General features: G+C 39.3%; 1 protein-coding gene across 2 annotated transcripts in view; it reads left to right on the forward strand.

Annotated features, from left to right (window-relative positions):
* Window positions 1-25,562, forward strand: part of MUSK (muscle associated receptor tyrosine kinase) — a 99,222-nt gene that overhangs the window by 32,718 nt on the left and 40,942 nt on the right. Inside the window, exons 6-7 of one of the 2 annotated variants that reach the window (XM_061426473.1) lie at window positions 12,116-12,145; window positions 22,112-22,236. In XM_061426473.1, the coding sequence (XP_061282457.1) occupies window positions 12,116-12,145; window positions 22,112-22,236 (155 nt within the window). The remainder of the gene's footprint in view (window positions 1-12,115; window positions 12,146-22,111; window positions 22,237-25,562) is intronic. The other variant, XM_061426472.1, reaches the window with a different exon arrangement.

The raw sequence follows: 25,562 nt of genomic DNA on the forward strand, positions 1-25,562 counted from the left end.
TGTTTCTTTATCATGCATTTCAATATATCAGGGATTGGGATTTGTCTTACCCAGCTTAAAGGCAATCCTACCTCATTTGTGGCTTCTGCCCTTTAGCTAAGAAGGTTCCTTAGCTGTCTCCAAATATGAGAATGAATATACAATTATAGAACAAAGATAAATCAATCATATTTCCCAGAAAGACTTCCTTATATTTAATTTCAAATATTGCTTCTGTTGAGATCACTTCTTTTAATTAGTTCCTCACAGAGGTAAAAATATCTTTTTCACCAGCATAATTCCATGTAGCCTCACCCCCACTTGCCACCTCTGAACAAAGATTCTTACTGCATTAGTTTTGTTTGATTGAAAATGGACAAAGTAACTTCTCAGGGCCCTGTAGAAAGAATTACCTTCTAAGTCAAGAGACAGTCTTGTCTCTCTTTCCAACCTACTTCATGTTCTATCTTAGGCATGTGAGCATCCAAAGAATGATTCATATCATTTCTCCTACGTGTCTTTAACTAAAACAGTTTTCCCCTGAGTACTCCCAAGTACTCAGTATGCCCGAGTACTCCAGAGCACTCAGTACTCCTGAGTACTCAGTGGCAGAGCGATACCACCTTGAGGTATGATGGTTTGAGTGATGGAGCTGGAGTTATCAAGGAGAGGCTGCCATCAAGGGAGGCTATGAATGACCTCTGAAGTACCAGAGTCTTATTTTACTTCCGGATTTTGACCTGAGGGATATGCTTCCTTTAAAACATATGTTTCATAAACATCGCAGAAATTAAATATGTTTAAGATGATAATATAATTAGTCTTTTTATAGACAGAATGATTATTGTTTTGAGATTTTTTTAATCATTAGGAAAGATCTATTTAAAAAATTACAAATAGCTAATTTTCTTATATTTCCCTCACAGTCTTACATATATCCCTCAGACTTCCCTTATATCCTTCAATTTAATTATTATGAAATGATTTACTTATTTGGAGATGAGCACTGATCTTATGCATTCTGTGAATATAACATTCAGACAAATCAAGCTTTGTGTGTAGAAACTGGCTAAGTGTAAAAGACTTGAAATCCCAGTTAAAATAGATGGGATATTGGAATGGATTGGGCTCCCTGGTGATGGCATTTTCTATTACTACCTCGTTTTCCCTTGGAGCTTTAAGCCATTAAGGAAAAGATTGGGCAGAAGAGAGGCTAAAACCAAGGGTTCTCAGTCAGTGACCACCAGTGGGAAGAGGGTACTCGGCACCAGTACAAAGCTGCAGATGAGAGCCCTAGAAGCAGATCTAGAAGAGAACAGAACCTGTCTAGGTCGAGGGTTATTGTAGGCTCCTCTAATGTTTAAACAACTCCTTGTTTGCAGGAGGCCTCAAAAATAGACCCATGTCTCCACACCTGGGAGAGGCATTTTGGGGAGTAAGAAGGAAAGGTGAGCCACCTGGCAAATTTAATTGGCTCCCATGCAAGAGTTCTCAACACTGGTCAGGGTGCCTTATTGCTTCTGTCTGTCCCTTTCTCTGCAGTCTGAAAAGCTTCACCATATATCCTTAGGAATAACTTGCTCTGTGGGAAGCTTCTGTTGTTGATTTTTTACAGACATACACAGTATATAAAATAAGTAGAATTCTAAAAGACCAAACAAATACATATCTATACAGGATGACCCCGAGGCAAATGTCAAGAGATCTAAAAGATCAGGACTGTTTTCAGAAATGTTAGACTTCTGTCCATCTTCTTTGCCAGAGATCAGATTTTCTTACTGCATCTAGAAAAGTGGAAGTGAACATGTAATGTTTACACACATCTGATTGCCTTTTTCCTTTGTTTATGCTGCAGCTCTTAATATGACAAATGCCACAGAGAGAGGTATTTAAACCCCCAATGTGTGCTGTGCTCTCAGTGATTGCAGTTTTAATAGAATTTGCAGTGACCCTGCTCCCGGCATCAGTTCTATCTTTTTGATGCCACTAACGGGTTTGATTTGCTGTCATGATTACACTGTGCATTTAAAAACCAAAGAAAAGATAGAGGCATAAACCTTTGAAATTCCTGGGGGCTATCATAGGGAAAATTAAATTTGCATGATTAATAGGGTGCATGCTCTCAGAAAAGGGTTTGACCCATTGATTTCCACTTTAGGGGAGATTATGCTGCATTCTCATCTGAAAAGTTCTGTAGTGCTTTCAAGAAAACAATGGTAACGTGGTCCTTTATTTGAAGAGTTGTCAGTAATGTTCTCTAAGGATAAAAAAGTTGTATGATTATGCACTGAACATATAATCAGCCAGTTCAGTTCAGTTGCTCAGTCGTGTCCGACTCTTTGCGACCCCATGAATCGCAGCACGCCAGGCCTCCCTGTCCATCACCAACTCCCGGAGTTCACCCAGACTCAGGTCCATCGAGTCAGTGATGCCATCCAGCCATCTCATCCTCTGTTGTCCCCTTCTCCTCCTGCCCCCAATCCCTCCCAGCATCAGAGTCTTTTCCAGTGAGTCAACTCTTCGCATTAGGTGGCCAAAGTACTGGAGTTTCAGCTTCAGCATCATTCCCTCAAAAGAAATCCTAGGGCTGATCTCCTTCAGAATGGACTGGTTGGATCTCCTTGCAGTCCAAGGGACTCTCAAGAGTCTTCTCCAACACCACAGTTCAAAAGCATCAATTCTTCGGTGCTCAGCCTTCTTCATAGTCCAACTCTCACATCCATACATGACCACAGGAAAAACCATAGCCTTGACTAGACGGACCTTTGATGGCAAAGTAATATCTCTGCTTTTCAATATGCTATCTAGGTTGGTCATAACTTTCCTTCCAAGGAGTAAGCGTCTTTTAATTTCATGGCTGCAATCACCATCTGCAGTGATTTTGGAGCCCAAAAGAATAAAGTCTGACACTGTTTCCACTGTTTCCCCATCTATTTCCCATGAAGTGATGGGACCAGATGCCATGATCTTCATTTTCTGAATGCTGAGCTTTAAGCCAACTTTTCCACTCTCCTCCCTCACTTTCATCAAAAGGCTTTTTAGTTCCTCTTCACTTTCTGCCATAGGGTGGTGTCATCTGCATATCTGAGGTTATTGATATTTCTCCCGGCAACCTTGATTCCAGCTTGTGTTTCTTCCAGGTAAAGAACAGTTAGATTCTCTTCAATTGCTCTGAATAAAAAATGTGCTTCAAAGATTTATCTTCAGCTGTTTAAGATAATAGAACTGATATAATGTAGACAGTATATTGTTTGAAATGAAATTGAAAAGTTAAGGAACTTAGTATACTGGCTAATAACATGGGCTCTAGATTGTAGAAACTGTCTGGACTCCAGAGTCTAGAGCAGGTGCTAAGTTCATATCCTGGCTCCAGCATTTACCACTTGTGTAACTTCAGGTAGGTTACTTCCTTTCATAGTGCCTCAGGTACCCTACCCACAAAATAAGGTGAACACTATGTCCTACCCCATAAGTTGCAAAAGGATAAACCCAAATACTACATTTAAAGCTCTTACAAGAGTGCTTGGCACAGAGTAATCACTCACATAATGGTCATCAATGTAGTTCTAGGACTAATGAAACTTTAGTACAACAAAAGCAATGACTTAAGCACTTGGGAAGACATTTACAGCTCTTTATTTCACATGCCATCTTCATCTTTGAGGTAGAAGCAATGAAGTTCAATTGCAAAAACTAAATTTTTATTTAAAATAGAGTTGATGTTTTATTAACTTTGGTTTTATTAGAAGAGTACCCAAACACTGTAAAACCTGAAAGGGGCCCTAGAAGTTACAGCTCAATCCCCTAATTTTCAGTTAATGAAACTTGAGACCAGAAAAATGATTACTTTGCCCAAGTTAGCCAAGAACAAGGATGGCTTACCCCCTAAACCAGGACATCTTTCATAACCCCATTCTTGAGTCTTTTCCTTCTCTATGCTTATGTTACACAGATGAGAATTCTGGAGCATTGACATGCTTTAGCATCAGATAGACCAGAGTGTTAGTTCTGACTCTGCCACTTACTAGTTATGTGAGGTTGGGTAATTTATGTCACCTCTTTGAGTCTATTTCCTCTTTGTGAAATGGGTGCAATATGACATGCAGCATAGGGTTCTTAAAAGGAGCTGGGATACCATGTAGATGCTGTATGTGTCTACCAGCTCTTTGATAAATACTGACTGCTATTGGTATTGTTGTCTGCTGTTTACATTGTTATGAAGCTAGACGACTTCTATCCAGAGAATATTGCTGGTTAGTCTTCTCAAGTTTCAGAAATAGAATGTCAACATTACCAACTGCTTCTCTTGCTTCCAAAGAATATAAATCTCCTCTCAATCAGCAATGCTTTGTCCCTGCATTCTTGATACTTGTTAGAGATTAATAACTTTGGTTTAGCCCTATTGTGACAAGTGACATAAGGATGCTTATCTAAGGTGCTATATGAAGATATGCCTTTACCAGCAAACTGGAAAGAGGCTATATAGAATCAGCATGTCCCCTACCCAGATAGTGTAACCACATGAAAGTCATGCACAGGCTTGGTGCAATATCCCAAGCTTACATCATATTTTGCTCACTACAGAAATCGCTGTTTGCCAAAAACCTTCTTGAAAATATTGATCATTCCATCACTCACTGCTCTGAAAAACATCTTAAGTGAGAAACTGCTTTAAATTTTTTTTCTGCCTGGGGAGAAAATAAATGGTCTCTCTTGAGAAACTGGCCTTTTGCTCTCCTTCCTGTAGTGAGAACTGTATACTTTATTTTTTGCCCTACCTTGCATGTTTTTCAGAATCCAGTTTGAAGCTTGGTCATAATATTTGTTCCACTAAACCAACAAGAGGTCTCCTTTTCTTGAGATGAATGTGTTGTTATTTAATTTACTGTCACATCATTGATTACGCTCACTTCAAAACCCTCTATGGAAAGAGATGGAAATAACTAAGTTGATGGACTGATGGAACCCTTGAAGGTAGTGGTTTTCAAGCATCAGTGCACATGAGAAGGAACCACAGATTTTCTTAAAAGGCACAGCTCTAGGTTGCATTTCCCAGAGACTCAGACCTGATGGGTCTCTGTTAAGGCCTTTTAACAACCTCCCAGATGATCCTCACATAGGTATTCTATGAACCACACTTCAAGAAACATTGCTTTAAGAATTTCTACCTGGAATGTCTTTATTCCAGATGAAAGCTTAACAATTCAAGGACAGAGTAAGCTTATTCAGAATTTGCATGATAAATATTAGGATAGCTTCAAATTTATTCATTTGTTGAGTGCTTACTATATTCCACAAAAAGAGGGAAATCCAAGGATACAGGGGATTCCCTGGTAGCTCAGCTGGTAAAGAATCTGCCTGCAATGCAGGAGACCCCAGTTCGATTCCTGGGTTGGCAAGATACCCTGGAGAAAGGATAGGCCACCCACTCCAGTATTCTTGGGCTTCCCTGGTAGCTCAGCTTGTAAAGAATCTGCCTGCAAAGCAGGAGACCTGGGTTCGATCCCTGGGTTGGGAAGATCCTCTGGTGGAGGATGGCACGGCAACCCACTCCAGTATTCTTGCCTGGAGAATCCTCATGGACAGAGGAGCATGGCAGGCTGCAGTCCATGGGGTCACAGAGTCAGACACAACTGAGCGACTAAACACACAGCCCAAGGATACAGAGATAAATAAGACATGGCTCATTTATTGAAAAGTGTCCACATTTAGTGAGAAAGATAGGCATGCAAGCAAAGAATTACAATAATTAGAGTTCAATATATTTGCGACAATAGAAGTTTGGGCAAGATATACACGTAGGACAGCGGAGAGCGTGAGAGGTGAGGGAAAGCTTTGAGAAATGAGGTCAAATAGAGCTTTGACTGATGAACAGCAGCTCACGCTACAGACCACACATCAGTGAGAGAGGGAAAGATGCAGATTTATCATGCAAGCACAGGCTGACACCGACTCCTAACTACGAAGTCGAAGATGGTCTAGAGAGTTTGGTTAGTACCTACCAGAGGTGCTATGAAAACCAGAACGAGCTACAGTTTGACTCACAAGCTATTTGAGTTGATACTCTCTGTCATCTTTTGTTGGACATAATTTTAAAATGAGTCTATATCCACCATCTCATTGGTGTGGGAACCTACAGTTTGGAGGTTCTATGGTCCTATTGGGGTATCTAGAATTCCATTTCAAAGCCTACCAAAATGTTCCCAAACCGAGCCACTTGAGACAACCAGGATATTATGGTGTCACTTAAGATTAAAGTTATAACTACTGTTTCTTTTCCCATTTAAAATTTCTGGCTAGCTAATAAATAAACGTTTTGAAAATTCTGGTTCTTATTAAACTTCAGCTTCTTTGCCTGCTGTCAGAGCTCAGGTATCTTCCTTTTCATAAGATTAGGTCCACATGTTATTTAAAAGTAAGCTAAGATTTTGATACATACACTGTGGTTATGTAAGATGTTAATGGGGCTTCCCAGGTGGCGCCAGTGGCAAAGAACCTGCCTGCCAATGCAGGAGATGCAAGAGATTTGGGTTCGCTCCCTGCGTTGGGAAGATCCTCTAGAGTAGGAAATGGCACTCCACTCCAGAATTCTTGCCTGGAAAATTTCATGGACAGAAGAGTCTGGTGGGCTACAGTCCATGGGATCGCGAAGAGTCAGACACGACTGAGTATGCACACACTATGTGAGATGTTAACAGTGGAGGAAACTGCGTGAAGAGTACCTGGGGACTTTCTTTCCCTTCCTTGACAACTCTTCTGTAAATCTAAATTTATTCCCACATAAAAACGTTTGGAAAGGGTAAACTAAAAAAGGCTTCTGTCCTCATCATTAAGCAGTTTAGCATCTCCTCCCATTAAAACCAGAAAATAATTATTTTAAGAATGAAAAAAGGGAATCGGAGCCGAAATTCAACTTTTTTCTTGGCTTACAGTTAAACTTGTAATATATTTTTCAGGACCTTTTTAACAAAAATATTCTTAATAGCTGCTCTCGTTACATCTAGGACTGAAACCAAAACAAGTTGACTTCGTGTGGCTCTTGCCTGATTTCCTTGGTAAACACGTCTTACTCACAGTCATTATTCACCATCCATATTTACAAGCTAAGAAAATGTTATTATCTCAAAGGCCACAGAAATGTTCCCGACCCAAGCCACTTTAGAGAATAGGAATGTCACAGAGGCAGGCCAGCCTGATTATGAGGTGGGAGTCACTGTTTGTGAGGGTACTGTGGATGTTTTTTTAAAGGAGCTTGTGCTCCAATTCCTTCAGAGATGGAGCCACAGTGGATAAACCTCTTTATGCATTGCTCAGCTTCAAAGGGGACAGACATGTAAACAGTGGCAGCACAGCAGGATCAAGTTTCTTTGCTGTAGCCATCAAGAAGTCAGGAAAGGAAAATCAGGTACTTAGGTTTATCATTACTATTGTCAAGCTTTCTTTTAATGATTGGAAGACTAAAGAAGAATCTGTTCAGAAACAAAGTACCCCAGAGTCTCACTATGATTACTTTTCAACCACCCTTGAGCCACTTTTCTTTAAGTAAAAAAATTAAAAGTTAAAATGATCTTTCTTGTTCTCTGTGGTGGTTGTCTACTAACAGGCATCTCTGACTCCGTAATTCTGAAAACACAATGCTAGATGAGACATCTAACCTATTTAAGAATAGATTCAAATAGTCTAATATTGATTAGCATCTATGTTTTAAAATAGGATCTGAAGAATGAATTTCTCTTTCTGAGAGTGATTCTTCTCAGACAATTGAGGAAAGGATTTAAGCTCATGCTTTTAACACCTACAATATATGGGATGCTGCCTGCTAAGGAAGACTGAAATTTAAAATAAGATAAAATAGCCTTCTACCTTTGAAGTCAGTTGGAAGAACAGCTGTCGTCAGTCAGGAAGACACCATAGAGACAGAAACAGGAAGGAAGGAAGGGAAGGAGGGAGGGAAGAAGGGAGGGAGGAAGAGCAAGAGGAGATGGCTTCAAAGTCAGCCTTCAATACTTTCTAGCTATGTGTCAGTTGCTATATTAACTTCTTTGTACAGATCATTTTACTTAATCTTCTCCATAATCCTACAAGTTGGGGGTTGACAGGTTCTGCATTTTCTGCAGGAAGACACTGAAGTCCAGAGTAGCACAGATCGAACAGCTAGTAAGCAGTAGAGTGAGGACCCAAACTCAGAGCCGCCTGCCTGGTTTCCTATAAGGGGTACAGTACACAACTGAAAGGAAATATTATTTTGATTTCCCAATTTCTGATTATGTTCTTACAAAAAGTCCTAGAATGGTATTCTTACAGTACCAGATGGTCAGAGATTTTCTTAGGATATTGCCCAAGAAGAAAATTATAAATGTCATGCTACAAAAAGCAAATAATGTACTATTTCAGCCTCCATTGAGACTTCAAGTCTGAGTGGCCAAATTCCTGTTATTTCTTGACTTTCCTCATTCTTGCAGTTAGAAGGATGGAAATCATCTCACACGTGTGTCTGTTTTCTCTTCTGGTTTCATATCTTTCTTTCTGTAAGATCTACATGACCTGTATTAATTTACTAAATATATTCCTTTTATTTCCACTAGAGAACTTTGATGGCTTTCCCTCCTCCCATATAACAATACATTCCCCGCCTGCCCACCCCCCACCCAGCTTTCCTCTCCATCAACTAATACAGTAAACTGAGTAGGAAAAACTTAATTGACCTCTTTAGAATCAAGTCATATTCACACAGATATACATTCAAAACTGAGGAGATAGACTTTAATAAGAGCAAATATAAAAGTGAGTATTGGATATTCATGACTTTTAGTGGAATCAATGACCTAACTGCATCATGATATGAAATGCAAATAAAAACTCGTGCAAATTTATATTCATAGAGGTAGAGTATTTAGAAAGAGTCTTACTACTCACTGAATTTGTGAGACTCTAGGTGTGTTAGTTTTAGTTTCAGGTACCACAGATAAGAGGATAAAGGAAGAAAAGAAGGAAAGCTAAGCAGTTCAAAAGTGAGAAGTCAGAATGAGTAAACTGGGGTTAGCATGTTGGGAAAATGAAAACATTTGATGGATTTTATTTTCATTTCTGTCCAGTAGGTAGAAGTAGGAACTGGGCCTTGTGGGTAGTAATTATAAGGAGACTGATTTTGGTTTGATTCAGGATATATATATGTACCTGTTTTTTAAACACAGCTGTTTAAAATGGGTTGATACAATGAAACTAAGTTCTCCATAAATCAAACTATTCAAGAAAATGATGGATATACTGTGTGACTTGGATGTTGATTATATCTCAGACTATTCCAATATGCGAAATCTCAGGCTCTCCATTCTAAATGTTCTACTGAACAATCCCAAGAAAGTAGAGAAGGAAAATGAATCACTATCCAACTCTTTTTCCCAAGTATTTCTACAAGAGGCTGTGCTGGGCTTTAGGGGAAAAAAATGACACAACAAAAGTAAAGTATGCTCTGTTGCTCCCTCCTCCACCCCACGAAGACTACAAATCACGTTGGAAGACAAGACCGATGCGTTACACATAAAGTGATTAAAAGAGAATTTATCAATTAAATAGAAATAAAGACCATGAGACAGAATATATGTAAAATTGATAAGAGGTAAAACAGTCGGTTCACAAGTCAAGAGGGATGGCGGTAGGGTAGGCAAGCAGGATACACAGTAAAACCAGGACTACAGTTTGACCTCGAAATAACAAATAATCCCGTACACTGGGTGAGTGTACGCAAACTTGAATAGTGTGCAATTTCTCTAATTTAAAGTAACCTCAACTGTTCATGCATGTGTGTGAGTGTGTGTACGTATGTGTATATATTAATACATAGTGTATATAAATATGTATATATTTATATACATAAAGAATCTGCCCACAGTGCAGGGGACGCAGATTCAATCACTGGGTTGGGAAGAACCCCTGGAAAAGGAAATGGCAACTCACTCCAATATTCTTGCCTCGGAAATCCCATGGACAGAGGAGCCTGGCAGGCTACAGTCCATGGGATCACAAAAGAGTCGGACATGGCCAGAACAACAACACATGAGATACATATTTGAATTTGTGTGTAAAAAGAAATTTTGAGAGTCGATATATCAAAGTTTAATTTCTGGTGGGACTTCCAGACTTCCTTTTAGGAAAATAACAAATCTTAGAGCTTCTTTGATCCCCTGAATTCGTTCTATACATCTGCAGTGGGGGAAATGGGTGCATTCGTTTAAGACTGCTTCCAATTTCAAACAAATCAAGCAAAATGAGTAATAATAACAATAACAACAACAAAGTGAAAAGCAGCAAAGGAAAAATCAGCATTGCCCTCAGAGTCTACTTCAAAATAGAGTCCAGTCCAGTAAAAGACCATTGGTGTAAAATTACAAGGAGGCTGAGGGTTTACCTGCACTGCACTTTACCCTAAAAAGAGTAGTGTAAGAGATGAGTAAATAAGGTTCTCAAAACTACTAAGGCCCTTCAACTTTAGTGGAGCAAAATTTTGGAGATATAGCAGTCGAATAACACAGATACGTAACGTTCCCATCTAAGTCCCCTGCCCATCTCAGGCACCCATAGTTATTTTGCTGGTTCCAAAAAAACAGTTGTTTCCCCCCCACCCCCACCCCCCGCAAGCTTAGAAATAAGCACAATTGTGCTAAGGAACTAGAAAGACATGCTCAGCCCAAAGACATTCAGGTATAATTTTTCAGGCCCAATCTGGTCCAACTATGGACCTTCACTTATTTCCTCTGATTAAGGTCTTTGTTCCAAGCAGGGACTCTGCAATTTTCTAGTGTCCAGATGGACCAGTTTTTAGTATGGAAAAATCTCATTTTTATCCAATATGACCTTGATATTTAAAAAAAATAAAATAAAATAAGAATGTGTTATGGATTCGACAGATAGAGTAAAATCTAACTGGGAAGTTGTAAGTTCACCTAAATTTAAGAGTATTGGGCATTAAATATAAAAATGAGGCTTTCTCACTGTGATGCTAGGTAGAACAGAAAACTTTGTGTCTGAAAGCTGGAGAGGCATTTCTGGCTCTGCATCTGCAGCAAATCTGTGAGTTTCAGATTCCTTGTCTGAAAAATGGGCTGAATAATATCAGATATGTATCATCACAGGGAAACGGCTAGAGTTAAATGAGATAATGTACAATGTGTGTGAAAATACCCATAATCTGTAAGGAACCATACCAATGTATTCTTATTTCTAAAAGTAGATTAACAAGAGCATCATTATTTTATACTATAAACAAATATTGCACTTGGCTTATCACTAAATCAAAGAAAGGTCTATTCTAACTACACATCAATAAAAAAAAAAAAAAGGTCTAAATTGACACAAAATACATCTTCATGATAGAAAGATAAAACTTCATGTGGGATCTATCTCTGATTTGGTTGTATTAAACATTTTGGAACAATTAATTTAGTGGTTGTCTCTTTTCTAGGATTTTTAAAAATTGAAAAATTCTCATTTCCATATATCCAATTTATACATTTTTATATTTTTCTTTGTAGCTTGCTTTACTGTTCTTTTTCCCTGAAAGATAACGATGAGCTCCTCTCTGCTCTCTGGGCAGCCTCTGGGAATCAATACAGAGGACAGAATCTCTCTTGGTTGTAGGCTCTGTTCTGCAGAAACCCCCTAATCCTCTGTTTACCACAACAGGAGTCTATTGCCATAGAAATGATAGCTGAGATCCCAGATTCAACATCACTGCCTTCACAGCAGGGCCTCATAAGAGGAGAAGCCATACTAACAAGGAGAAACACAATCACTACCACTATTATCAGAATAGTAGGCAGTTTGTTGCCTTGAAAGAAAGGGTAATTGTCAACGATGAAATGAAAATGCATGAATGGGCTATGTTGTTGGGTATGCTGTAGTTCATTTTCTGTGTGGTACTGCCTGCCGAAAAGCAATAGTTTGAAAGTTCATGTCATTTGATAGTTTGCTTTTAAAAGGTCAGTGGTTTCCCTTGACTGCATTTGTTTCTTATTGAAATAAGAAACAAGCAGGTCCTAATTCATCTTGTACAGTAACATTTCTGTGCTCAAAGATTTTCCTTTTCATGATGTGTTGTTTTTGTTTGTGTGTTCGTTTGTCTTGTTCCTATTAATAGAAGAGAGTGAACCAGAGCAAGAGACTAAAGGTATTTTTTTCCTTCTGCACTGCTTCTTTTGTAAACGCATGGTTCTATTCAACTGTTTAGTTCTGACCTTACCAACAACTCTGAGTGCCATGATTTTATAAGGAAATAACAAACAATGTATGGGGACTATTAATTCAGCATTTAACAGTGTTATTAGATGGGCTGCTTTATATATAATATAGTTATTGAGGATTTACGTGTATTAAGAAAAGCTTGAATGAACAGAAATAAACTCTGTATCCTAGACTCTGAAAATGCAAACAAAATGAAATGACATAAATCAGCATGAGAATATAAATGTCACACAGACTAGAACAGAAAGTTCCTCTGACCAAAAGCCTTGGGGGTGGGGGGACAGGAGGTGAGGGTGTTACAGTCTTTGGAGACTTGTAAAAATGTCAAGGTGCCAGCTTAGATTTTTATTGTTATTACTTCAAGTGGACAAGTATTACATAACTGCTCCAAACCAAACCAAATCAATCAAACTGTTCTAACTTTTGTATATTTTGGATGAAATTCGCAAGTGCTCATATAATACAGTTTGGCTTTAGGAATAAACCCTAGGCTGGTATTCTTGGAAACAGCCCCTCCTTATCTAAGTATTTCAAATAAAGTATCTGAGATGTTTTCCTATTTAAACATCATGCTGCTTATAACTAAATCTAGATAAAATCATTTCACCTGCATCTGTATGATTCTGAGGGTTTTTTGTTTATTTCTAGTTTCAGTTTTTGTTTGTTTTCAATTTACTCTTCTCAGTGCTGGTTTGAATCAAGTAACAAAAGATCTCTTTAAAAGAGGCTAGAAAATAAGAAAGAAAAGAATGAGAAAAAAAAAAAACATGCAAATCCATGCAAGCTCATTACATCCTTTGAAGTAATTGCTGAGAAATACAATTTACAAGGGACTTAAATATTCTTCTGGTCCTACTCCCTTTCCAAGAAAAGAGAGGCAATTCATTTCAAGTCAAACTGCTTGTTAATTTCAAGATTTAATTTGGGCCCCCTGCCTGTTAGGCTTTCCATTACACCACCAATGAAATTTCAGAGTGAATAATGTTCCATCTCCTTATTACAAATTCAGATTACCCCTTAAAATGACAACCAATGACAAAATTTATTACATATCTGAAAGTATTTTGAAAAATGGAACAAGAAGAGGGAGCAGGATAGAGGAAGGGAGGACAAGACAGAGGGAGGGAGAAAAAAAAGAGACAGAGAGATAAAGGAAATGAGAATACAATATGGTTATGTTATAAAGGACTTGGAATCACTGGCTGCTTAAGTCCCATTCTGAATACAGGATTCTCAACCTGAAGTTATTAAAGTAAACTTATCCCAGAGAAATTAAAGCCCAAAACTCAGGACTAGACACCATGAAAGAAAACCCAAGGATAAATAGATTGCCCATGTCTGTTTTACATGTTGCAAATGAATAGTAATGTGCTTGCCCACAGGAAAGCAAATGGGAAAGAGCTCACAGTGAATTGGAGAATGACAATAAGACTATCTATAGAAAGAAGAGTTGAATAATTTTTTTAAAAAAATCCATATCAAAATAATTATCAACATTTTCCAGATGACCAAGTAATCCCACGCCCTTTCTACTAAACAGCTTGTTTATGTAACAAGGCACTTTTACATTGTCTTTCATGCAAAGAAAAGGTGAAATAGGGATATTCAGGGGGCATTTATTTGGTATGAAACCTATCACATTACTTTTAAAATGGATGACTTAAAATGAATTTTCAGTTTGTGGCTACTGCTGAAGCAATGGGAGTTTATTATTGAACTATGTTTAAGTTTATTATTACAGGTGTATTGTTATCCATGGAGCAGTTTGACACTTATTTTTAATGGCAACTGGCTTTTTGTTTTTTATGTTTGATAAATGTGGTGAAATTTCTTTCCCCGTCCCATTACCTTTTATGCTTGGAACTGGTAACAAATACTGATGGGTATAAAAATATCAGCTTTATTGCTGATAAAGCTAGTTTGAAAAAGAAAGCTTTCTCTCCTTTCATCCAAAAATTAGATTCATGTAACTTCCGATTCCTCCCCACAGCCTCCGCATTTCACCTGGAGTTGTAGGATGGAGAAACCTGACCTGGGGAACTTACCTATGGGACATTAACCCCATACCCTTCTTGTTCACTGGATAGCTGGAAGAAAGATGGCCCAAAGAGGACTGAGATATTCATCACGTAGACAAGTCCCTTTTCCCAATATCACTAATCAGAGGAATCACTCATTTATTCATTCATTCAACAAATACCTATTGAGTGCTCACCAGGTACCACACCGGGTTCAGGATCGATTGATCAATGAATCAATCAATCAATTATCTATCAATCAGCTTGTGTTAATGAATAAAGCAAGCTCCACCCTTCTGATGCTTACATTCCATGAGAAGAGACAGCCAAAACACAAATTATGCAATTGAGATGCAGACATAGAGAACAGACTTTTGGACAAGGGTGGGGGAGGAGAGGGAGAGGGTGAGATAAATGGAGGAAGCAGCATGGATGCATATACATTAACATATATAAAGGGATGCTAAGGGGAATTTGTTCTATGTCTCAGGGAACTCAAACTGGGGCTCTCTAATAACCTAGAGGGATGGGAAATGGGCAGGAGGTGGGAGGGAGATTCAAGAGGGAGGGGATATATGTACACCTATGGTTAGTTCATGTTGATGTACGACAGAAATCAAACCAATATTGTAAACCAATCATCAATCAATTAAAAATAAATAAATATTGTTTAAAAACTAAAGAAAAAAAAGCAAAAAAAAAACTTAAAAAAACAAAACAAAACAAATTATGATGTGGTGTGAGGGGGACGGGTCAAGGAAAGATTATGAGAAGACGGTTAGGTCAAAACCCAAAAGCTGTTTGCCATCTTCTTTGAGAGAGGTAAACTCGGAAGAAAGGTGAAAGCTATCCTTCAATACTGAAAAAAGAGGCAAGTTTCTATTTTATATGGGCTTCCCTGATAGCTCAGTTGGTAAAGAATCCACCTGCAATGCAGGAGACCCTGGTTCGACCCCTGGGTTGGGAAGATCCCCTGGAGAAGAGAAAGGCTACCCACTCCAGTATTCTGGCCTGGAGAATTCCATGGACTGTACAGTCCATGGGGTCTCAAAGAGTCGGACATGATTGAACAACTTTCATGGGCTTCCTTGGTAGCTCAGATGGTAAAGCGTCTCCCTGAAATGCGGGAAACCCAGGTTGGATCCCAGGGTTGGGAAGATGCCTTGGAGAAGGAAAATGGCAACCCACTCCAGTATTCTTGCCTGGAAAATCCCATGGATGGAGGAGCCTTGTAGGCTACAGTCCATGGGGTCTCAAAGAGCTGGACATGACTGAGCGACTTCACTTTCACTCTATTTTATCTTTTGGCAAGAAGATGGGAGTACAGGAGAGACCAGCTTCCCTTTACTTCCTGGCCTTTTCCCTTCCTCTTATCCCATAAGGATCAACAATGAAACCCATGGTCAACCAAGGGTATATCTGTCTCCATGGAGAAGGAGACCAACAGCTTGTCAACACAACCCTACATTCATGAAGCCACTTGCCGTGCCAGCAGTGGTCTTTTCCGTACCCTCCTGTGCCTCACTGGACCAGAAGTTTCTGATACGGGGCAGGGAAGCACATTAATTAAATGAACTCCAAGGCTATGTTGACCTCTAGAATGATAATGGACTGTTTCATTTACCATCTCACATAATTCTTAGCTGTGTTGTGCAATATAGGTCATCAGAGGTTTTGCAATGAGCCTGAATGATATTCCAAATAATGCAATGCCAGCCAAAAACAAAAGCAAAAGCCATAAATTACAAAACAAATAAATAAATAAACCTTCCCTTATTACTAAACTTCCAGGAAGAACTTAAAGTCCCAGATGAAAATGATTGCCTTTGAAAATTAAAGCAGAAAAAAATCTAAATTTCATACTTTTGCAGTTTCTTACGCTTCTCATCTTCAGCCAGAAGCTTCTTACTCAGGTTCAAGGGTACACTGACTAGTGTCATCTTTAGCAGCTGCTGTCCACACTTTTCCAGCATTCGTGGAATTGAAATAATCCTCCTCTTAATCTCTCAAGGATCCTACCTTTTTTCTTTCCAGATTTTCAGAGACAATGGGACCTATAAAATGATCATCACAGGAGTCTCACACTCACAAAATTCTGGACACACAAGTATAGCCCTAAGCTCTACAGGAGCTATTTTAGCCACATGATAAATGTGGACTCAATTATTTTGTGCAATCTAAGTTTCCATTATCTTTGTGAAAACAGGAGAAAGGAAGAGAATCCCTGGGTGGACTCTCGTTCAGATGCCCGTCACTCTGTATTAGTTGTCAGGGGGCCACAACCTGTGAATTAGGACCAAGTTGGGAGAAATCTCAACCAGGTGGTCAGATGGAGCACTACTTCTGTCTCTGAAGGCAGTGTACACTGCCTCCCAGCTGGCTTGTCCTCTTGAGATATTTAGACTTCCCACTCCAGTACTCTTGCCTGGAAAATCCCATGGACGGAGGAGCCTGGTGGGCTGCAGTCCATGGGCTCGAGAAGAGTCGGACATGACCGAGCGACTTCACTTTCACTTTTCACTTTCATGCGTTGGAGAAGGGAATGGCAACCCACTCCAGTGTTCTTGCCTGGAGAATCCCAGGGATGGGGGAGCCTGGTGGGCTGCCGTCTATGGGGTCGCACAGAGTCGGACACAACTGAGGCGACTTTGCAGCAGTAGCAGCAGCAGCAGTAGGTATAGCCTATGTCACCTAGTCTTGATTGACACTTCCTATAAACTGATAAAGCATATTTGCAATTTTTAATTTCCCATTTCACCTTAAAGCCTTGTTTTTCTTGAATTCCAGCACAAGTGCAGCCTTCACTCCCTATTTTAAGCAAGCATTTTTAGCCCTGACTACCAGGCTTTCAGAACTGGCTCCATAATTTGTGGACTGGTTGCAAACAACAATACAGGGCCTCTCATTCAAAAATCACTTATAATTTTTAAAGACACAGGCAAAAGAAAAATAAACCAAGCATGGGGCCCTCTAAGCATGGGGAGAGTATACAGGTGACTCACTCTTGAAACTGACCCTACTGATCACCATGATGACTGCTATTCTTCTTGCTATGGAATTTTTCAGGTTGTAAATACTGCCTGTAAAAAAAAATTTTCAAGCCTACATTTTGTTTTAACTTTTAATCATCTGCCACAGAGCTCTGATCTAAAAATGTTGTGGTTACTGGGCATATACCCTGAGAAAACCACAATTCAAAAAGATATAAGTACCCTAGTGTTCACTGCAAATGCTGCTGCTGCTAAGTCACTTCAGTCGTGTCCGACTCTGTGCGACCCTATAGACTGCAGCCCACCAGGCTCCCCCGTCCCTGGGATTCTCCAGGCAAGAACACTGGAGTGGGTTGCCATTTCCTTCTCCAATGCATGAAAGTGGAAAGTGAAAGTGAAGTCGCTCAGTCATGTCCGACTCTTAGCGACCCCATGGACTGCAGCCTACCAGGCTCCTCCATCCATGGGATTTTCCAGGCAAGAGTACTGGAGTGGGGTGCCATCGTTCACTGCAGCACTATTTACAATAGCCAGGGCATGGAAGCAAGCTAGGTGCCCATCAACAGATGAATAAAGAAGTTGTACATATACATACATATACACACACACACACACACACTCAATAGAATATTACTCAGCCATAAAAAGAAACACATTTGAGTCAGTTGTAGTGAGGTGGATGAAACAAGACTGTTATACAGAGTGAAGTAAGTTAGAAAGAGAAAAATAAATATCATATATTAAGTCATATATATGGAATCTAGAAAAATAGTACTGATGAACGTATTTATAGAAAAGAAATGGAGACTCAGATACAGAGAATGGACTAGTGGATACAGCAGGGGAAGGGGAGCTAATACAGATTGAGAAAGTAGCACTGACGTATATACGCGATCACATGTAAAACAGACGGCTAGCAGAAAGCCGCTGCATAACACAGGAAGCCCGGCCCTGTGACAACTGAGAGGGGTGGTACAGTGGGGAAGGAAGACTCAAGAGGGCGGGGACCATGTGCGTGCTCAGTCCTCAGTCTTGTCTGACTCTTTGCGACCCCATGGATTATAGTCTGCCAAGCTCCTCTGACCTGCCTCTTGAGAAACCTATATGCAGGTCAGGAAGCAACAGTTAGAACTGGACATGGAACAACAGACTGTTTCCAAATAGGAAAAAGAGTACATCAAGGCTGTATATTGTCACCCTTCTTATTTAACTTATATGCAGAGTACATCATGAGAAACGCTGGGCTGGAAGAAGCACAAGCTGGAATCAAGAATGCCGGGAGAAATATAAATAACCTCAGATATGCAGATGACGCCACCCTTATGGCAGAAAGTGAAGAAGAACTAAAAAGCCTCTTGATGAAAGTGAAAGAGGAGAGTGAAAAAGATGGCTTAAAGCTCAACATTCAGAAAACGAAGATCATGGCATCTGGTCCCATCACTTCATGGGAAATAGATGGGAAACAGTGGAAATAGTATCAGACTTTATTTTTGGGGGCTCCAAAATCACTGAAGATGGTGATTGCAGCCATGAAATTAAAAGACGCTTACTCCTTGGAAGGAAAGTTATGACCAGCCTAGATAGCATATTAAAAAGCAGAGACATTACTTTGCCAACAAAGGTCCGTCTAGTCAAGGCTATGGTTTTTCCTCTGGTCATGTATGGATGTGAGAGTTGGACTGTGAAGAAAGCTGAGCACCGAAGAATTGATGCTTTTGAACTGTGGTGTTGGAGAAGACTCTTGAGAGTCCCTTTGATTGCAAAGAGATCCAACCAGTCCATCCTAAAGGAGATCAGTCCTGGGTGTTCATTGGAAGGACTGATGCTGAAGCTGAAACTCCAATACTTTGGCCACCTCATGCGAAGGGTTGACTCATTGGAAAAGACTCTGATGCTGGGAGGGGTTAGGGGCAGGAGGAGAAGGGGACGACAGAGGATGAGATGGCTGGATGGCAGCACCGACTCGATGCACGTGAGTTTGGGTAAACTCCGGGAGTTGGTGATGGACAGGGAGGCCTGGCGTGCTGCAATTCATGGGGTCGCAAAGAGTCAGATACGAGTGAGCAACTGAACTGAACTGATCTGAAGCTCTTCTGTCCATGGACTTTTCCAGGCAAGAACACTGGAGTGGGTTGCCATGTCCTCCTCCAGGAAATCTTCCTGATTCAGGGATTGAATTCACTGTGGCTCCTGCATTGGCAAGTGGATTTTTTACCACTGAGCCACTTGGGAAGCCCCAGGAGGGAGGGGATATATATATATATATATATATATATATATATATATATATATAATTATAACTGATTTGTGTTGATGTGTGGCAGAGAGCACCACAACACTGTAAAGCAATTATCCTCCAGTTAAAAAATAAAAACTGTTGTGGTTACTTCTGAACTCTCAGGACTGAGATTTGTGTCCAGTGTTTCTCCTCCGAATGCTACCCTTCTTCAGGTTTTAGGTTTTCTAATAACTTACACTATTTCAATGGCAGAAGAAGTATGTGTCCCCTGACATGTTTCTCTGGAGCTGTGGGGTAGGCTCCACTGCAGCTTTAAAAAAATTTTAACATTAATTTTTTTTTCATCTTGTAAATAAGTAGACACAGTAATATAGTAAACTCTCACAGTACCATTATCCAACAGCAACAGTGAACAATAGTCTACCATTTTATCTAATCAAGTACCATTTTATGGCTGCTAGTTTATTTTAAAGCAAATCTCAGACATAAATTCAATCAGTGCACATGTACTTTAAGGACTTTTAACACAGTCACATTACCATCCATCCCCCATTTGCACTCGTTTCTTAATACCATTTACTACCGGGATTGTGCAATTTTTATCTGGTTGTCTCTAAAATGTCTTTTTGTATCTGATCTGTTGAATAAGAATCCAAACAAGAATCCACACAGTACACTCGGGGCTATGCCTCTTAAATCTTTCTCAATCTATAATAGTCCCCTCATTTTCTTTTTTTTCCTCTCCAGTGTTATTTGTTTTGCGGGGAAACAAAATATCTTGCCCTGTTCAACTGTCCGTATTTGTGATATGATTGAATTGTATCTTCATAATGGCTTTTTTAAGAGAACTAAATACTCTTTCTATTTACTTTATTTATTTATGGCTGTGTTACATGGCATGCGATTTGCAGGATCTTCTCAACCAGGGATGGAATCTGTGCCCCCTGTATTGGGAATACTGAGTCCTAACCCCTGAACCACCAGGGAAGTCCTCTCATAATGTTGTCTAACATGTTCCTCAACCCTCTATTCTTTTGCATATTGGTGATTAGAATCCTGTACTTAAAATCAGGTTCAATTTCGTTTTCACCTGGGGCACAAGGTTAAACATTAAATCCACTCTTTTATTTTTTAACTGAAGTTGGCACCTCTGCATTGACGTTGGCACCTTCCTTGCTTTCTCTCTCTCCTGGCTTTTTGGGTTCAATGTTTGTATTTCTAGCATGTTCTTTCAGTTTTCATCTCTTAGAGTCCTCCATATCAAAAGATAGGAAAGCGAGTTAATCTGAGCAGGCAAATCTGAAATTAGAACCTGCAAAAAGCATCCAATTGTCAAATTATGTCCTCCTGTATCTCTTTGAATTATGCAATCCTTTTAAAGAGCTATTAAAAAATCAGACCAACCTTTAACGCAGTTGAATTTGATCTTTCTTTGTCCTGTACATCTTCTGTTTAGTATATACTGCCTCTTCTGTACCTTCCTTTAGAATCCAAAATCCACAAATTTTTTACAATTTTAGAAGAACTAAGCATCAGAGCATTGTATTAATGGGAATTTCACAATCTAATATTATGTTTTGTACTTAAGTATTAGAAAACAAAAAGCCAGAGCAAAAAAAACTTACATTTGCAATCAATGAGTAATTAAAACGATTACATAATGATCTAGAGAACACTGGATTTGAAGTCAGAAGACTTGAGTTCAGGTTTCTCACCCATTAGTTTTATTACTTTGGGGAAACAAATTAACTGGGATTTTATTTCTACATTTATTTAATAAGAGCAGAAATTAGCTGATTTCTGAAGTCTCTCTCAATATTAGTGATTCTGTGATTCTAAGTATCCTTCAATTTATTGTACATTCTGAACCTCATTTCCACTCTTTAATCAAAGGTAAAATTTCTTTTCACATCCAAAGAACTTCCTCTTATCTAGTAAGTGGGCATTCAGCCTTAGAAAAGAATAAAATTACTCATTATCCTGTCCATCTTTGTCTAAAATATTCCTCTTCTTTTTGACCCTGCATGCTCATCTCACTCTCGTAAAAGTTGAACAGATTTTGTCTGTTGTTCTACCATGATACAGTTGAAGACGTGAAGCATTAATTCAACTAAATATTATTACTTTGGTAGGCACTCTCCTAGATACTGAACAAAACAGGCAAGGTTTTTGGTTGCTGACGACTCACAATCTACTGCAGGGAGATAGACAATAGATAAAAATAAATAACTTCAGATCATGGTAAGGTTTATAAAGACAATGAAATAGGATGATGAAAAAGTGAATGGGAGAAAGGTTAGACTTTACATTGGGCAGTCCAGGAGGGCCTTTCTCTGAAAGTATCACTTAAATGGAGACTTAGATGATACAAGAAAACTACCACAAGATGTATGGGATGCATGTTCTAGGCTGAGGGATGGCATGGGCAGCATCTAAGTTGGTGTATCCTGGAGTTGTGAGAAGCATAGGGTCACAGCATAAATGGCTGAGAAGCCAGGGCACAGCATTTGGTATTATCCTTAAGATAGAAGGAATGTGGAGGATCCTTCACAGGAGACTACGATCTGATTTGCATTTCTTCAAGACTACCCCAGCTTGACCATTCTCAGTGGGAGAGTCGCTCACCACTTCTCTTTTCCTAACAGTTTTCGCCAGAATCCTGCGGGCTCCTGAATCCCACAATGTCACCTTTGGCTCCTTTGTGACCCTGCGCTGTACAGCCACAGGCATCCCTGTCCCTACCATCACCTGGATTGAAAATGGAAATTCTGTGAGTGCCATCTGTATGGGGACTTGTCTGGGGAAAACCCACTGGTGCTGAATTTGAGGGCAGAGCATATATTTGTAGAGTTACCATGATCTCTGTCATTGGTATCACCTGCATCTCTATTTTTCAAAATCTTCCAATATTTTCATTCTAGAAGTCACTGTCTAGAAACTGAACTCCATAAGTTTCCTTCTTGCCTTATATCATAGGGAAGAGTATAAAACCAAATTTATTCTTTACACTTTTGTGTAAAAGGGAAGTGGTAATAATTCCTTCCTGCACAAAAATCATCAGCTGAAGGATTAATTCACTACTGGAGCCTAATTTGATGAAAAGCAATCCAGAATTAGAATACATGTCTGTTAGTGCAACATTTTATTTTCATTTCTAATACTGGTAATAGTAGCTAATATATAGTATGTGATTGCTATGACTAGGCCCTGTTCTAAGCACTTTACATAAAAGCATTCATTTATTCATTCTACAAATATTGAGCATCTCCTGGGCATCAGGCATTATTCTAGACATTGTACATACAGGCTCACCCAGAACAAGTAAAGTTTCCTATCCTCAAGTTTCTTACACTAACATGGGGGAAAAAAACAAACAATAAAATAAGCAGACAGTAGAATCTATACTCTGTGTGAATAGTGTCCAATGCCATGGAGAAAAATAAAGCAGGAAAGTGAGAAAGTACAACCTCAGGAGGAAGATTCTGTTTTCAATAAAGTGGTCAGAGAAGCCTTATTAAGATGAAGATATTTAAGCAAAGAGCTGAAAGAGGAGGCTATGTACATAACAGGGGGATTACAACCAGGCAAAATCTCTGAGATAAGGGTACACCTGGTATGTCAGAGGAACAGCAAGTAGGTCAGTGTGGCTAGAGGAAAGAGGTAAGGGGTGTGTATAAGGATTGTAGATCCTACAGGCTTACTTAGGTCATGGATACATTTGACTTTATTTGGGTGGAATGGAATGCCTCTGTAGGTCTGCTTCTGTTGTCTGTTTTACTGCTGACTTTCTTTCATTGTGTTTTGTTTCCTTGTGTGCCTAGTTATCTTTGACTACCTGTTCATTGTTTTGAGGGAAAAAAAATGTCAGAGGTTAATTTGAGGTCTAGATAAAGGTTCTTTTCTCCAGAGAATTTTTGTTTGTTTCTGCTAGGGACCAAGGGCTACTACTAATCTTTGACTGGCTTAAACTTGTTAAAGTAACTTGTAATCTTGTTCTTCTTTAGCTCTCTAATTAAACTTCAGGTATCATTTACAACTCAAATCTTAATTGACAGTACATTTTGTGGCTTTTCCATGAAGCTGTAGGTGCTGTCTTAAGCCTTTCAAAGTAGCATAAAGAGATGCCCTAAGAAAACTGGGGAACTGACAATATGACTTTACTAATTTGTCTCACTCTTTAAAAGGCTTGTATGAGTTTAGAACTGGAAGATATATGATTATTCTCTGTTGGAGTTGAGGAGTAATTTTTAAAAGCCAGATGGTTTGAGTTAGTTTTGGTCTTACTGAGACTCCAACTTCATCTTTCAATTTGTGATTCACAAAAAATCAGAAAGCAAAATAGATTCTTTGCCGGAGATTCTAAAACAGGAATAAAATAAACGAACAGTGACTTTCTTCCAGAAAGAAAGCAAAAGGACATCTGCAGTTCTCATGGTCAGAGAGGGTTTGCTCTTACAGCCAAGTTTTGTTCTTGGTGCTACTCTCCGAGTCCAACTAGAAACTGAGATGCCTGCCCTGTGCTGATGCAAATCACAGGAAATGGAGGCAATTTTAGGCATTTAACGTCAGACAAGTAGCCAACCAGAGAAGTCTATTGAGAACAGGGAAGAGTCCACAGACCTGGGATCATTTTGGGTGGGCAGGATTAAGACAAATGCAGAGCAGGGAGCAATTTGGCACAGAATAAGACAGGATTTGAACTGTGTCCTTTAACTACCTATAAGGCAGTGAACTAACTTCACTAATACACAAAGTACCATAAGTACTTTAAAAGATGTGAATGCACCTTCATCCCCATACGTGAACATGCCAGTAAACGAAAACCCTGAATGCTTACAGCCAAAGAACGAGAGAAAGGCAAGGAAACTGCCCCAAAGCGATAAAAAATTCTTTTGCTTTCTTCCTATGGCGATATCATTCATTTTTCATGAAAATTTGTAGTCTTAGATGAACTCAGAGTGAGCAGTAATATCCCTTTTGTTTTACAGCATTGGAAATAATACTTTGGTATGGCTACAGAAGAGATTACTTTTCTAAAAGAAAATATCCTCATATTTTGATAACCAGATTTACTTAAAGTTAAATCCAACTCTATTATTTTGGCATTCAAATAAAAAATTTGCACATCTCTCTTGCTTTGTCTGAAAGATATATTTATAACTCCTAAAACATGTTAAAAGTTCAATCATTTTAATTTATTAGAAGAGTTTTCAAAATGAACAGCCAAATCTGTGTTGAAGATTGTGGTTTTTGAATTTCCTTAAAGGGAAGCTCACTTATATTTTATACATATTTTTAAGAGGCAGTTTTTTTGGTTTAAAGGACATGAGCCATGGAAACATCTTCTCTTACTATGTAAACCCAAGATAATTACATATATCAAGTGGAATATATTATGTGGGATGTCTCAGCAGCCAGATTGAAAGAGGTCAATATTCACGGCTATGTTGATTAGAAACAGAATGGGAAATTTTCTCAGTCAACCTGTTCCTTTTTCTATGATGCATAAACAGACATTATTACAACTCCCTAGACATGGACCATGGAGAAGGCAGTGGCACCCCACTCCAGTAGCCTTGCCTAGAAAATCCCATGGACGGAGGAGCCTGGTAGGCTGCAGTCCATGGGGTCGCCAAGAGTTGGACATGACTGAGCTACTTCACTTTCACTTTTCACTTTCACGCATTGGAGAAGGAAATGGCAACCCACTCCAGTGTTCTTGCCTGGAGAATCCCAGGGACGGGGGAGCCCGGTGGGCTGCCGTCTATGGGGTCGCACAGAGTCGGACACGACTGAAGCGACTTAGCAGCAGCAGCAGACATGGGCCATATTAGGCCACATCCTAAAGTTCCCTGAGATAGTCCTAGCCAACTGGGACTATTTGCTGCATGACAAGGTCATAGAAGCCAGAATACCATTCAGAGGTCAAATTATGATAAAGTTATAGGCTCCATAACTGGGGGTAAATTTTCTCCAAACAGCATTATTAATGATATGTAAAAAGTATTCCACCTATGTTGTCTCCTTCAGAAGGCTTTTACATACATTTTATCAGGTGTGAACTAATATGCCTCTTTAATAGAGTTCCTGTTCGAT

This window comes from Bos javanicus, chromosome 8 (assembly GCF_032452875.1).
Source record: "Bos javanicus breed banteng chromosome 8, ARS-OSU_banteng_1.0, whole genome shotgun sequence".
NCBI lineage: Eukaryota > Metazoa > Chordata > Mammalia > Artiodactyla > Bovidae > Bos > Bos javanicus.